Raw genomic sequence first — 13980 nt, 5'->3', positions numbered from 1 at the left:
TTACTAATTTTGTCATTTTAATGGTAAAACGCATGTCCGAACTAAGGGAAATGAATTAGTAGTGATGAAAAACTAACTAATTCGTAGTTGGATTGTAAGTTAATTACGAATATTGAGTTGGCTGTGGAATCAGTCAGTCACAAATGAAATCAAATATTCAAATTCATCACCATTGCGTATTGTGGTTTCGTGAATGACAAAAGTCCACATCCGTTTACAACTAGATAAAAAGATAATGTATCTACATTATCAATTCGGTGTACAATCCTAAACACCTCACTCAGATCTCTCGTTAACTTTTTATTTTTTCAAGAGAAAACAATTTGAGAAATTCCAGCCTCTCCTCGTATGACAACCCCTCCATCTGAAGTCCCATTCCACTAACCCTTCTTTCAACAGTGGCCTGTATATTGAAATTATAACTTCTTTAAATTTGTATTGAGTATTTCTGTTGATACAAAGTAAAATCTTATCACTAGCAACGCTTATTGCTCAGATGGTTTTAGAGACTGATCAACTATTACAACAAGATCCCTCTCCTTAAAAACAGGTTAAGTTATTTTCATTTAAATTATACTAATAATTCATATTGTAAATACACACATGCATTATCTCGCATATATTATAGTTTAAACCCATCTGCCATTTTAACGGACATTCTAAGCCTTTTCTCACAACTGATTTAACACTAATAGGTCTATAATTACTGCGACAAAAGAGGAGTTACATCAGCTAATTTCCAATCCTCTGGTACCTGCTCACTATTCAAAAATTGACAAATAATAGTAGTAAATGGCTGACATATCCAATCTTTAACCTCCTTCAAAAACCTTGGAGACATGTTATCTGGTCTAGGAGCTTTATCGTTTTTTTAAACTTCGGAAATGTTTCGTAACCAGTTCAAAACTATTTAATTCGTTTTGATTGATCTCATTTTCATTTATCAGTTGTTTAAGTTGTGTATAACTTCTTTAGTCTTGGTTATTAAAACCCGAAGAAAAAGCGAAATTTAATAATTCATTCAACTCAAAACCATCACATACTAGCCTATCTTTATCGTCCCTCAAGGGTCCTACCCCCAATGTAACGTTTTATTTACCCTTAATGTGTTTAAAGAAATCTTTATTGTTAAGTTTTACATTTTGATCCAACGTTTTCTCATACATCCTTTACGATGCCCCAGTTTTCTGTTTTAATATTCTATAATCTAAATCTCCTGTCATATTATTCAACTTGTATGTATAACATAAAGCAAATGACGCGGCAATTAGCGAAGAAAGAAAGAGAATACGTTATGTAAACTTTACCGCATCTGCCATAATAAGTGTCTAAGAAGCCTTTCATCCAGTATCAGGACTAATCAGTATGGCAACATTACACAAGTTATACTCAATCATGAATATCCAGATTGTATTTCTGACCTACGCTGCCCTTCGTTCTTGAGTATAGACGTATATTAACATCTGTTAAAGGCGATAGACCAGTATTCTTAGCACTTAGCCTAAAAGTCATTTCGTAAACTGGTGATTTAGGGTTACGTTGATAGGTCTCAATGAACGAAACTCAGCACAACTTCTAAAACGAAAAAACACACAAAAAAACAAAAAATGATGAAAATATGAAATCTGTATAAGTTATACTGTGGTGGTATGAACTAGGTATTACGCCATCATTCTTGTATTCACTCTTTATTACAGAAGTGACATTTGTAATTTGATAATGCATCGTACTTTTGCTTCAACTTCAAAATTGCATCTTTCGACTTTACCATGCCGCTAGTTTCACTACATATTTACAACTATATATTTCTTATGCATAATTCCAACTGCCCCTTTTGAAGCTATCGACACTGCTGTGCCCTTTGTTATATGTTTTGTTATTAATGGAGTAATCACCGATTCAGCTGGTAAGTAAAAGAGACTGGATATATTTGAATAAGTTCATCCTTCATTTGACCTTGACCCATGCTTCAGCTTACTTTCTTCATTTAAAACAAATTCACAATCACATTTAGAACATTCCAGGCATATTTTATTGCTACATCGTTTCACTTTGCACTTACAAGTTAACTTCACCATGTAGGCTCTCATGGTAGCAGGTTCAGTCACGGGTTTGATCCGGTGATTTAGATCTCGAAAGTAGTGCCAAGCGTATTCTTTTTCTCTCATTAAAACAACTCAAACCTTTCTGGATTTTTTTAAATCCACATCAAGGTTTTGGGATTGGCAAAATGGTGGATGTAAAAAATAGTGCGTTGTAGCAAATATTAATAAACGGTTTCATTATACTGTTATTATATTTTCAACATGAAATAAATTATCGACATTTTTTATTATGTATAATAGTTTCAAACCCTAATTAGCTGTCATAAATTTTAAACTTACAAACTATAGGAAAGGCAGCTCTTCAAAACCAAAACCGTCACCTACTGGACTAGTTTATTCTGATTGAATATAGGAATTTTCTATGAGTATTATCGCTCATTCACGACTTCAAAATGTGCAGAGCACAATTCCGCTTCAACAGGAATACTAATCGCTAGGCTGTGACTGAACCCTAAATTACGGATTTTGAATAATGAGAACAAAAGTTGTCATGACAGCTTAAAATGATCATTAAATACGTATTTCAGCAGTTGAAAAAGAAAATGAAATGGGTAACTGAAAAACAGTTATTAATAACTGATAATAACACATTACACGAAGTGTTGTTTCACTTTTCCTCGGTACTTTCTAGTGAATTCATGTAGGAAGAAAGCACTACACAGTACTTTATTTTCTGTTTTTATTTGTCTCACGTGTGTATTTTCTTATAGCAAAGCCACATCGGGCTATATACTGAGTCCATCGAGAGGACTCGAACCCCTGATTTTAGCGTTTTAAATCTGTAGACTTACCGCTCTACCCTAGGGAATGTTTGTTTAATATTTAATATAACATGGTAGATAATTCACACGAGGACAGTTATGTTAATAAACATCACCAAAAGAAGTTATTCTTATGCAAAAAAAAAACTCATTGGAATTTCTGAAAAAAAAATTATGCCCCCACCCGTGTGATAGCGGTAAATTTAAGGACTAACTGTGTTAAAATCTGGTGTTCGGTTTCCCGTGATGGAGGGAGCAAATATTTCAACAAGCAAGATTTTACAGAATGAACATATTAAGAGTAAATTTTATGTCGAGTATGTAGATATTTCAGGAAACGAATACAGAAGTAGGGAAAAGTTATAACAATTCATTCAAGTATCTTAGAATATCTATTTAATGTAAATTTTAATAGCAGATAAAAAACACAATAGAAGTTCTTCCACCTCAGACAAGTACCTAAGAAACTAAACTATTAATAATAACTTGTTCTTCCACTCAATTCAACTGTTAATAATTTGTTCCTTTTTAAATGCATTGCTTATACAGAAAGAATGCTAGAGATTTCTTTCAGCTCATACAAGTGTACTAAAAACTAAAATACAAATGGTAGAGAATTCTTCCAGTCTGTTTATTTTTAAGAGCTGATTGAGTTTTCTTATAGTAAAGGAAATCGTTTCGTAAAAACGAAGTGAAAAGATACTAAGTTACTTTTATCAATATATGAAATCTAAGGATTATGAAAGTGTTCTAAAAAACGAAACACATTAGTACTAGAATATTTTACGATTCACTTTAATGTTTTGATAAACTTACATACCAATAACAGAGTTTGTCTGTTTGAGCTCTATATCTTACTAATTCAGTATGGTGTTAAAAGCCTTCTCTATTTGAACTACGTATCTTACAAAACAAACGTATTAATTGTAAAGTTTTTCAGTCTGCGAAATGTATCTTACCAATACTAAAGAGTTCGTATATTTAAACGATATATTTTACAGAACCAGCATTCTAAGAGTAAAGTGTTCGTGAACCTGAGCTTCGTATCTTAGAAAAACCTACTTAGGAAGTCAACATACTATTAATAAACATTCGTCTGTATGAGTTAATTGTCCTAGAAAACGAAGGAACGGCCCGGCATGACCAAGCGTGTTAAAGCATAGACTTGTAATCCAAAGGTCACGGGCTCGAATCCCGGTCGCACCAAACATGCTCGTCCTTTCAGCCGTGGGGGCGTTATAATGTGACGGTCAATCCCACTATTCGTTGGTAAAAGAGTAGCCCAACAGTTGGCGGTGAGTGGTGATTACTAGCTGCCTTCCCTCAAGTCTTACACTGCTAAATTAGGAACGGCTAGCGCAGATAGCTCTAGAGTAGCTTTGCGCGAAATTCAAAACAAACAAACGAAGGTAATGACGTTAGATTATTCTACCTGAGTTAAGCATCTTACAAATTAATGTTAATACTAAAATGTTCGTGTAATTATGTTAGATATCTAACAAAACTAACATACTAATGCTAGGTAGTTAGTTCCATGGTACTTATTTAAGTTAATATAACCACGAGTATTTAGAGATCGTAGCGTATTTAGGCAGGACCTATGGTCTTAGTGGGAGCCCATTGATAATTTTATTCTATGTAAAATTACATGAGATGTAGGGTTCACAAAAATTATTAGCCCCTGGGCCCAAACAACCTTAAATGCGCCACTGATCTTCGAATCTCTTCGTCCCACTCGTAATTTACGTATTAATGTGAAATGCTATTTGAGCCTAAGCTTTTAGTATTGTTAAATTAATGTATGAATTATTGTTCTCATAGAGGTATGTGACTGATGTGTGTGCGAAGCTGTCTCAGAAACTGTATGAAAGATTTAAATGTTTCACTTCATGATCTTTTCTCAACCAGTAAAACGGTTCATATTGGACTAATGGTCTCTCAAGGATGTGGAGAGCTGTAAACCCTGTGGCTGGTCAGGGATAAATAAATCCATTGACCTACAGTTTGTACGTACTCCAAGAAAACCCAGTGTCACTGATCACGCGCCAAATATTCTATCTAATCGGTCAAAATACTAATATTAAAGTGATTGTTTATTTGAGTTGTGTATTTTACAACAAAACGAATAAACTAATATCAAATACTTCTGCTATTTGAGGTATGTATTTTATAGTTCAAATACATTAATAGCAAACTATTCGGTCATTTTACCTATGCTTCTCAGACCCGGCATATTAATAGTAAATAGTTTATTAATCTAATACATGTAATTTACAAAAGCAGCGTACTAATCGTAAGGAGTTTGTCGCTAATAGCCTATTTGAACCGTGTACCTCAGAAAACCAAAGCAGTAATAGTAAATAACTATTCTATTTTAGCTATATATCGTAAATACCAATGTACTATTATTAAAGAATTTGGTTATTTGAGTCACGTATGTTACAAAACCAACATATTAAAATGAAAGCGTTCGTTTATCGGAACTATTTATTTTACAAAACCAGAATAACAATAGCTAACAATTCGTTTGCTTTAGATATCTATCTCAGAAAACCACCCTCCTAACAGTATAGTTCTTCTATGTAATATAGGTACGTGTATTTTACAAAACAACGAGTTTGCAAACAACGTACTTACAGTAGCGTTTTCAGCTATATTCGTTATCAACCGATAAATGAGATGTAAGTAGCTCATCAGTTACATAACTTACAAAGTCAACATACCAATAGCAAAGAGCTTATCTACTTAAGCTATGCATCTTAGAGATTTATTCTATATTTGCTAGTTGTTTTGGAAAACCAGTGTACTTCTAATAGTTCTTCTATCTGAGTTTGATACCTGTAGAAGCCAAATTACTAAATGTAATAAAGTGTTATTCTATCTGCATTATATATATCTTAAAATACTAACATTCAAGTAGCAGAGAGTTTGTCTATTTGAGCTGTCTAACAAACCAAACATTCTAAGAATAAGGAGATCATCTATTTAAGCTATGTATCCTAAGATACTAATACAAAACGTGCAGTGGTTAATGTAGATTCTCTTCCCACACCAAATGATCTCTACTTTTTGTTCTTTTTTAAATACCTACATTTCAACAATTTCAAGACAAATTTTATTGCTAGTAATAGTAAGAGTCCGTTTATTTTATCTATGTATCATACGAAATCAACACAAAACATAGTTCTGCTTGATCTATGTATCATACGAAACCAACACAAAAAATAGTTCTGTTTGACCTATGTGTCGTACGAAACCAACACAAAAAAATAGTTCTGTTTGACCTATGTATCGTACAAAACCAACACAAAAAATAGTTCTGTTTGACCTATGTATCGTACGAAACCAACACAAAAAATAGTTCTGTTTGACCTATGTATCGTACGAAACCAACATAAAAAAATAGTTCTGTTTGACCTATGTATCGTACGAAACCAACATAAAAAAATAGTTCTGTTTGACCTATGTGTCGTACGAAACCAACACAAAAGATAGTTCTGTTTGACCTATGTGTCGGACGAAACCAGCAAGCTAAAAGTAAGATTCCAAATGAGATAAATAATGAAAATTTCCTAATTGGAGCTAATATACGACATTCAAAGTTTGAAAGTAAACTAGTTTTTGAGGCACTTTTTTGAACTTTTTGTAATTGGTTTGTGTCTCTTTGCTTTAAGTAAATTTTTAGATTGTACTATGTATACTATGTATAGTATGTATACCATGTATGCTATGTATGATACATGTATGCTATGTATACTGTGTATGCTATGTATGCTATGTATACTATGTATACTATGTGTACTATGTATACTATGTGTACTATGTATGCTATGTATACTATGTATGCTATGTATAGTATGTGTACTATTTATGCTATGTATACTATGTATGCTATGTATACTACGTATGCTATGTATACTATGTATGCTATGTATTATGTATATGTATGCATGCACCATGTTACGCTGTATGTATGCTATGCGTGCACCATGTATGCTATATGCCATACATGTGATGTACATTATGTGCGCCATGTACGTATGTATTAATATGTGCACCATGTATGTACACCATGTATTAACTATGTTGCACCATGTATTTCCATGCATTGCTACCATGTGCATGCTGTATGCTGCATGCATGTGCAACCATGTTGCTATGCATTATGTACATGCGCTGCGGTAACACCATGCGGTAACCATGTATGCTATGTATGTGCTTTATGCACCATGCGCTAATGCTATGCTTGCACCATGTGTACCATGTATTAATGTGTACATGTATGCGTGTATATGTGCTACTATGTATGCTATGTATACTATGTATGCTATGTATACTATGTATACTATGTATACTATGTATGCTATGTATACTATATGTACTATGTATACTATGTATGCTAGGTATACTATATGTACTATGTGTACTATGTATACTATGTGTACTATGTATGCTATGTATGCTATGTATACTATGTATGCTATGTATACTATGTATGCTATGTATACCTTTGTCATGAGTGATCATTTCTATTGCTTGTTTTTTTAATTATCTTTCTTTTACTTTTGTTTCATTCAATACTTAACACTAAGTCTACAACTATTATTTTGCTTATGTAAACTGAAACTTTAGTACTAGTTTACGAGATGTATTACACTCTCAATTTTTATAAAAAGACACTAACATACTACTTGACGTGCCTATTCTTTGTAACAACAGATTGATTTCTTCATAACGTTCATAATACATGCCTGACAGCCTCGTTGTTCATTTTCTTTGTATTTCCTTTGAATGATGAATTTTAAAACATTTCATTAATGTTACTTCAGCATTCCTTGACAATTCATGTCATATAAGTTTGTCTCTTTATATTTAGGTTGTTATATTTTTTGGCCTAGTTTTATAAAAATAATCATATTTATCTATTTATAAGAGAGAGAGAGAGAGTAAATTCGTCGATGAATGATCAAATTATAGAAACTTTCCATTTATATCTGGAACTGAAAACTCGTATCTTTTGATCTATATAATTGTTTGTTTTTGTTGTTTTTGGGAGATAAAGAAGTAGTTATTGCTTCTTTCCCATTACGCTAATTCACAAGAATTTAACGCTATACGTTTAAATGAATATTTCAGACAAGTAGTTCACAGAATATGTAAGCAAGGCTGTCATGACAGGTTTTACGTAATTTCATCACTACTATAATTACAGAGCTATCTAATATTGTGAAGTTAATTATTTAATCCATTCATGAACCACTTTCGAGAGAGTAAGATAGTTTTTAGATTAACAAGGAAACTATATTAAAAATCCAATGTATTTTGAAGTGTTGAATTACTTTACGTTGATTCAAAACAGTATTTATTTAATGTTTGAAAGATTAAGGTATCAGACGAAACAACAACTACACTTCACAGCAATGACTGCTTTGCTCAAACATTATAAATCATTTTATTACATCTTTATAATTCAGCCCAAGTTCTAGAAGTCTCGTTAACTTTAGCATCATCAATAGTAAATGTTTGTTTATTTTGAAGCACAGTTACTTGGTGGTGTTTAATATTAGTCTCGTGTTCGTGACAGTCGAACCGTCTGTCGGTCTTGAGAAAAAGAGCAGACGCGTCTTAGTAACAACATAGATCTTTGATACACAAGACTTACCAAGGAGGTTAAATAAATCATGAAGTTTGATCCCTGTAGAGAACTTAATCGCAGGCTGACAGAAGTCACTTTCTTCTTGTATGCAAATATGTAGCTATTATTTCAACAAAAACTCGGTTTTTGTTAATTCTAATTGACTTGGTAGCAAATCAATTACACGTCTTTCATGCTTTTTTGTGATTTCAACAAGCATGCGTTAAGCTAGAGATCTTTGTATGGAACATTAAAATTTCAATACTCCAAATAACAGTAGTGTTTGATTGTGTTATAGTAATAGTTACTTTGAGCAACTGACTGTTTCTCCATGTATTCATTTTGACATTTTATGTTTTTAAATGTTCCATAACATGAGCAAACGAAGTAGTACAAATAGCGTTACGTATCTTAATGAACATTTTTTACGCGATCGTGAATTGCTGACAAGTAACACGTGTTGAAACGAGTAGACCACAATGTGCAAACAGTCTTTGTGTTAGAATGGCAAAGTTGCATTCACTTCAAAAACTAATCCAGCAAAAACGCTTTAGAGTACTTTGAAACAAGCTATGGGAATTACATATAAATAATCTGCGAAACGTTAAGAGTACATGGTAATAGGTTTAACTTTGCTTCAAAACAAAACAGGTTTGGATAGAACATAACTTATAAACAAAATTAACCAACTTTGTTATAATTCCAATACTTTGTCCAGCTAATAGTCATTTAAAACTTTGTAATTTTGCTAACTTCATAATTTTTGAAAAGAACATTGTAATGATGTTGATCTGACAATTTTTGAATAGAATATGTTTCCGTGGAAATTTCACAGTCATATATTGAAATGGCTTTGTCAGTTATAAGTACATTTTAAGTGTCACAATATTACATAAAAACATGCATATGATATCATATTCCAGAAAATGTAATACGTTTCCAAGCTATGTATGCTCGATCCATATACGAACTGCGGCAAATGCTGTCTGGTGTTGTAGAACAATCACGTTGGTTATCAGTGGGTAATTAGTAATACCCAACTTTGTTACTATGGTAGCAATTTCGTTGTAGCAAACAGTTTCCAGTAGATGGTTCTTTGCGTGAGAGGAACAGTTTCTATTTCAATCATCCACATCAAATGAGGAACAGAACCTTTGTTCGTTTTCTTGATCACATGATTGGTAAACAGAGAGTCACTGATCTTTTTCTGATTTTAGTGGTTAAACACCGGCCTCAGGCTTTCGACATTTTTACCATACTGACAATGTTTCGTGGCCAACCTTTTTAATAAAAATTTTTCTCAACATTTCAATGACTAAAACATGTCTTAGCTAAGGTTTCATAGTTGGTTAATCTGTGTGTTTGTTTGTTTTTGAATTTCGCACGAAGCTACTCGAGGGCTATCTGTGCTAGCCGTCTCTAATTTAGCAGTGTAAGACTAGAGGGAAGGCAGCTAGTCATCACCACCCACCGCCAACTCTTGGGCTACTCTTTTACCAACGAACATTGGGATTGACCGTTACATTATAACGCTCCCACGGCTGAAAGGGCGAGCATGTTTGGCGCGACAGGGATGCGAATCCGCGACCCTCAGATTACGAGTCGCACGCCTTAAGACGCTTGGCCATGCCGGACCCTTGAATAATCTTTAGCAGGATTATATATACATCCTGGATACAGATGTCAGTGATTGTGGCATAAGAACAGTCTTGTCATATGAAGGTTTTTGTATGCTAATTATATGGAGAGTACAAGTACCGTATTAAAATAAAAGTTACTTGCACGAGTAGTTTCTGGAAACAAACATTGACTGTTTTGTCCGGGTAGCTACTGATATTCCTTAGGTACAGATATGTTTGTGTTTTTTGTTTTTGCAAAATCGCAGATTTTAAATTGGGACCATTCTTTATTATGAAATAAAGTTGCATTAATAAGGAAATCTTTTTTATTTGTTACTGATTATCATAAGCTAAACCTAACATGTGAGAGCTGTAGTCGTGGCTTCAGGTGATAATGGTAATCACAAAGTTATAAAGATATACTACTTTTACGTGAACACCTTACCCTCTGTTTTCGGGTGATTTGATTAAATACACCAATACGATGATTAATCTTGTCTTCTAAATGTAAGTATATTGTATTCTTGACTGAATATTCAAGAAAGTAATGAATGTATATAATTCAATTTACTTTTAGCAAGAACTTTGATAATATAGAACTCATAACTCATTCTTTGATAAAACTCATAGGACAACATTTTAACTTCCTTTAAATTTTCATAATGATACTAAGTAACTATACTGTTTATGTTTGTAAAAACAAGTTGTCAACCACATCTTACATTCATTTAGTACCAACGGCTTCCTAGTTTGTCAGATCGGAAATGCTACGAGGCTGCTCACGCAAATTAAGCGCCAGTAGTACAGACGTTATACATAATAAGATATTTTGAAACATAGTTTGAAAGTGGAAAATTACCATGGTAAATCTACGATAGTTTGACATAGTTCTCTTCATGCTATGGAACATAGTGATTGACTTTCTAACTAAGAATGATTTGCGTAAAGCTATTTCATAAGATTTCTATACTCCATTACATTTAAATAGAATAAACCTGTATCTCTCTCACACACACACACACCTTAAATCTTTGCGTTTTGGAAAGGAACAAAATTTGTGAATTTAAAAAAATTAAATTTCAGTGTACGCATGCTCGTGTTTTATTTATAAAAGACACCGCATATACAATTCAGATTTGTTTGATGAACTAAACTGATGTCAGAAACAAGTAATTTGATTGGTTGACGAGAAGTTGAAGAAATAATTAAGCAATAAATATAAATTGTATCATATTTTGTGTTGTCTTTTTCAGATTTCATCAATAGTATATAATTTATAAAACTTAAAGTTAGCCATAATTTCGTTTGTCTGTAAAATAAACGCATTGGTTGTATTATTGTTATTTTTGATATTTATAACTCACCCAAAACCAGCTATTACAAAAATTTCAGCAAACATTTGAAACGTCAGTCAGTAATGGTTTATTTTTCTTTTAGCGGAAGAGTAAACTAGCGGTGTCTGTTAAAGTGAAACAAAAACTTGAGATATCGATTACAACATGCACGTGGCCACGTCACAATATATTCCAATGTCATAGCAGTTCAAAAATCGTCATTCTTACTTTTTTCATTTGAAATTAATTTGTGTTTAAATAAGAATGAACAGAAATATAATAACATTGCAAATAACATACACACATATATATTATATGTGTTTTGCTAGGTATCATGTAATGTTATAAAACACACGCATGTAACATTTCACGTCTTCACTCCTTGATTTATCTTTTGTCATGGCAAAATGACATCTGTACACTAGATAAAAAAACAAGTGAACAAGATGAGAAATTCACAGTTTCTTCCTCAATCAACGAATGATAGCTGTAAATAGAATAATGTTGACTTCAATGTCAGCGCACACAGCTATTTTTATTATTATGAAGTCATTAATCAAACTTTTGATTACGCCTGTTGTTGTCCTTCTAAAGTTGTCATTAGGATTCGACATTTATTTCGAATATTTCGTTGCACATTTGAGGCACTTATAAAGAAGTCACTCAACCCTTTTTATCTTCGAATAATAGTTTATTTACATGAAGTGAACCAGATTTGCCAGGTGAAATAAAAAGGATAACGAAAAAAAAAAGATTTCCAAAAACACTTGATACACTGAAAGCAGTTATAAACATTTAAGTTTAAATTTCAATCGACTCGACTCAACATGAATAAATAAGTTGAAAGTAAATTAAATTTGGTCATAACATGGATTTTGTCACTGATTATTATGTTTTATGTTCTGTTCGATATGAAATGCTTAAACAAATTATCTTCGTTTTACAACACAGTCAACCATTGTTTTGTAATTATAAACCTTAAATAAAGTGTGAAAATCAAAACTCCATAAGATATAGAATGTTTTTTAGTTAGTTAGTTATATCGTAATATCGAAATGTTGATGCATGGATATTTGATAACCACAAGGCGTAACATTCAAGTTACATATTGTACAACACCGAATTTAAGTTACATATTGTACAACACCGAATTTGACAATAGTTGAGAAAAGTGATGAAACGTCGAACATATAAATAAGTTTACTCATCATTTTTAAGTAATCGAAATCAGATTTTTAAATTTCAGTTTGATATAGAGAAATACATCAGCGCACGTTACATTAAACAGAAATGAGCTGCTAACAGTGATCAGAATAGAGACTTACCACATCCTCGGCACAATATGTTCCTCACTGTTCTATCTGTCTTTCGATTCAACCTTAATGGCAAAGCGACGGCTATAACACTTTTCTTAAAATAGTTTCTTGGTTCTGTTGATGATTGTGCTGTTGCAAAAACGATGAATTTCCTTTTTAGTTCAAAGTCTTTTATTTTGAAAGTATTGGCGCAAGAGTTCGTAGTGAGAAAGTTCAGGTACACATAACGGTTTTTCTTAAGCAATACATCTTTGTCGTTCTTGTACATTTTCTTGACACGAAATTTTAGTTTCTTAATGGTTGGAGAATACTGTAATCTTATAAGACGACCCTGAAACACAATAGGAGCAGCATAAGCTTTAGAAGCAGCATCTAGTTGATCATCCAAACACGTCATGGTTGCTGTTACCTGACTCCAAAAGAACAGGACTGTCAGCAATAACCAGCCGGCGTTACAAGTCCTCATAGCTTGTAGGCGAAAACCTTTAACGAGTTGAACTTGCAAAGAGTGAGAAAACATATAACCACAACGTAGGCATAGTTAAAATGATATTTCAATTGGTGGGTATACAAGAAAGCCCTTTTGTGTGGTAAACACCTTACAAATTCGATGAATTTTCCTTTGAAATGTTTCTTAGAAGGAAGAAGATCTTCAAAAGATGCGGTTCTTAATGTTATTGGACACAATGAAAGGCGACATCCTCCTGCGCTGTTACCATGAATGTACCTGAACTACTGTTACATCGGACAAGTAATACAGAACAAGGTCTTCTATCCGAATGCATCGCGGCTCCGCAGGATGGCAGGACGAAAGAGGCTTAACGAGGGGTAACGTTAAAAGAGTCTGGCTCGAGACCAAATAGGAAAAGGGCGCAGGGTACGTCACGAAACCAGTTCGCTACCTTGGGAGATTCAGAAGGCCATTCTCTACTCTTAAGCGTAGATTATATACGTTTGTTACCACTGCATATTTGATTTGATGTATCAATCCCTATTGTAAAAAGTTATGATTCAGGGACTGGATTATCATGTGGGATACATTAAACCAAACTGCTTGTCAAATCCTCATCCTAGATCCAGATATATATATCATACGAATTTATGTGAGTAAATTACAGTAATCCAACTGCTTCTCCCATACACTTCCTTTCTTATTGTTAGGTGTCTCTTCTTTATATTTCTTACACATGCGCACATGTAGGCTAACGTC

At 33.1% G+C, this 13980-nt stretch overlaps 1 protein-coding gene across 6 annotated transcripts in view; it reads right to left on the bottom strand.

Annotated features, from left to right (window-relative positions):
* Positions 1–13563, bottom strand: part of LOC143235562 (protein vein-like) — an 84308-nt gene extending 70745 nt beyond the window's left edge. For all 6 annotated transcript variants that reach the window (XR_013019290.1, XR_013019291.1, XM_076473807.1 and 3 more), the window contains exon 1: positions 12780–13563. Coding sequence is in view for 4 of the 6 variants with exons in the window: in XM_076473807.1 (XP_076329922.1) it covers positions 12780–13290 (511 nt within the window). In the remaining 2 variants the exon portion in view is untranslated. The remainder of the gene's footprint in view (positions 1–12779) is intronic.
* Positions 13564–13980: the final 417 nt, after the last annotated feature.

This window comes from Tachypleus tridentatus, chromosome 12 (assembly GCF_004210375.1).
Source record: "Tachypleus tridentatus isolate NWPU-2018 chromosome 12, ASM421037v1, whole genome shotgun sequence".
NCBI lineage: Eukaryota > Metazoa > Arthropoda > Merostomata > Xiphosura > Limulidae > Tachypleus > Tachypleus tridentatus.
The sequence above is the reverse complement of the archived record's forward strand: the minus strand, read 5'-3'. Positions and strand labels throughout refer to the sequence as shown.